General features: G+C 29.3%; 1 protein-coding gene across 3 annotated transcripts in view; it reads right to left on the bottom strand.

The window, feature by feature from the left end:
- Window positions 1-345: 345 nt before the first annotated feature.
- Window positions 346-2,050, bottom strand: part of LOC106686660 (uncharacterized) — a 10,604-nt gene continuing 8,899 nt past the window's right edge. For all 3 annotated transcript variants that reach the window (XM_067052574.1, XM_014430074.3, XM_014430072.3), the window contains one exon: window positions 346-736. In XM_067052574.1, coding sequence (XP_066908675.1) covers window positions 395-736 — 342 coding nt within the window. In that variant the 3' untranslated portion in view covers window positions 346-394. The remainder of the gene's footprint in view (window positions 737-2,050) is intronic.

Here is a 2,050-nt window from a genome sequence, read left to right on the forward strand (position 1 = left end):
ATTTATTATTAATTAATTAAATTATTTAGACACCAATTATTTCTTCACTTACTCAACTATCAATCTGTCTCTTATGAGTAAGAACAAAGATATACATTTGTTAATTTTTTTTTAATTATCTTATCGTTATTATTTTGTTGTGCAAATAAGCACTTATAGATTTTATAATTTTATTATATATTTATTTTTTTTAAATCATTATAACCCAGACCGATTGCACATTATATGTACATTATTATTCTAAGAGGCGTAGGTATCCCATTATAAAATTACTTTTTATTTCATTTCATTATTGGTATTAAGTATAATTTTTAAAAATATTTCATAAATTTGATTTTGTCAAAATTCTTTTCCATCTTATTTTAATTAAGAAAATTATTATTTATATCAATGTCTACTTTGGATTTTCTTCGTCTGGAGTGATGATGACAACACTCTTCGAAGTTAATCTTCTTTGCCTGGGCTCAGGGGTAAACCTTCTTGGTTGTAGGAGAAGGCTAGCTGGCCTATCATGTTCTGAGTGTCTTCTTGAAATGTTGAAGCAGAGTGCACTACTTCGTTTCATCTTATCAGGGCAGTTATATGAGCTGTTCAATGTTGTGGCCTGGTTATTTTGGTGGTGCTTTACCTCGTCAGTTCCATCCGCTCTTGTCTCTTCTGCTAGTTTGAATTTATGGACAACTATTGCTGGGATCTCATCTATACTCTTCCGTCCCGAAATACTTTTTCGCCCATTCTAAAGCAAGGTAAATCTATTAATTAAATATCATGTTTGTTTTTTATGTCATTTATAAGCTAGTTATGATTAATATAATAAAATATACAATTTTTTGTTCAAAGATAGATAGACTGAAATATTTTGGATAGAATATTAAAATTACCATAGTAACAAAAAATTCTAATGTTTATACACTGTAATAAAATAAAAAAATAACACTTATTTAAAGGGCCTAGGCTAAATGTAAAGCCAAAAATTATATCCTATTTGATATTGATTTTTAATTTTAATCAATATTAAAACTGCATTGGTTTGAGGCCACATCTAGGGTACCTGAAAATGGGAATCACTAATGCTAAATCAGATAATAAGCTACTTCTTTGAATATAGGAGAGTACCCATTGAGGTAATTAGTATCTCCTAAGATGGAATTGCCTCAGTACAGTCCAAGGATTTTATACCTTATAAGTTTGTAATTCACATTTATCTGATTTAAATATAATGTTACAAAATTAACAAATGGTACTCTTGTTGAATAAATTCTGGATATTTAGTAGCAATTACACACCTTTGGCTATTTATTGGTAAATTGGCCATCCATTGACAGTCCATTTTTAAGTGGAAATAGTATGGGCTTAGGTGCTCTTAAGATGGCACTAGTAATAGTATAAGCTTAGGTGCTATTTAGAGGGTACTAGTAATAGTATGAGTTTTGGTGCTCTTTAGAGGGTACTAATAATAGTATGGGCTTAGGTGCTCTTTAGGGCACTAGTGATTTTCTTTAGGGAGTCCCACCATTACACCTTTAATTAACTCATATATCTGCTATCATTAGTGGATAAAAAAAAAGAAGTGGAGGGTTCTTGCCATTGTACTCTAGCAGGCAAAGAAAAAAATATAATTTTGCAATTTTATATATTATTGTTTGTAAAACGATATTTTTTTTTTTTGCATTGAAAAAAATATATTGATAATAGTATGGTATGGGTTTAAATGTATAAAAAAACCGAAAGACAATTTCAATATTTTACTTAATTTTTTTTTTAGGAGAAAGCGAATCAGATTCGTTTTTAATGTTGTCAACTTCAACTTTGTTTCTGCTAAAAACAATCCTTTACTTCACTTGGCTACTTCGTTGGTCAAAATTGTTCCCATATTGTACTCATATAATAGCCAATTGGTGTAATCATATCCCAATGTATTTCTTTTCTTCTGTATAATAAGAAAACAAATATTAACACTAATATTGAATGATGAAAGGAATATGGTCCGGGTGCGGTCAAAAAAACTCAAATAGTAGAATTATACTATTTTAATGAGCCAACGTTTCGC

The sequence above is a fragment of the Halyomorpha halys genome, unplaced genomic scaffold (assembly GCF_000696795.3).
Source record: "Halyomorpha halys isolate HHAL.00 unplaced genomic scaffold, Hhal_1.1 Scaffold859.1, whole genome shotgun sequence".
NCBI classification, from domain to species: Eukaryota; Metazoa; Arthropoda; class Insecta; order Hemiptera; family Pentatomidae; genus Halyomorpha; species Halyomorpha halys.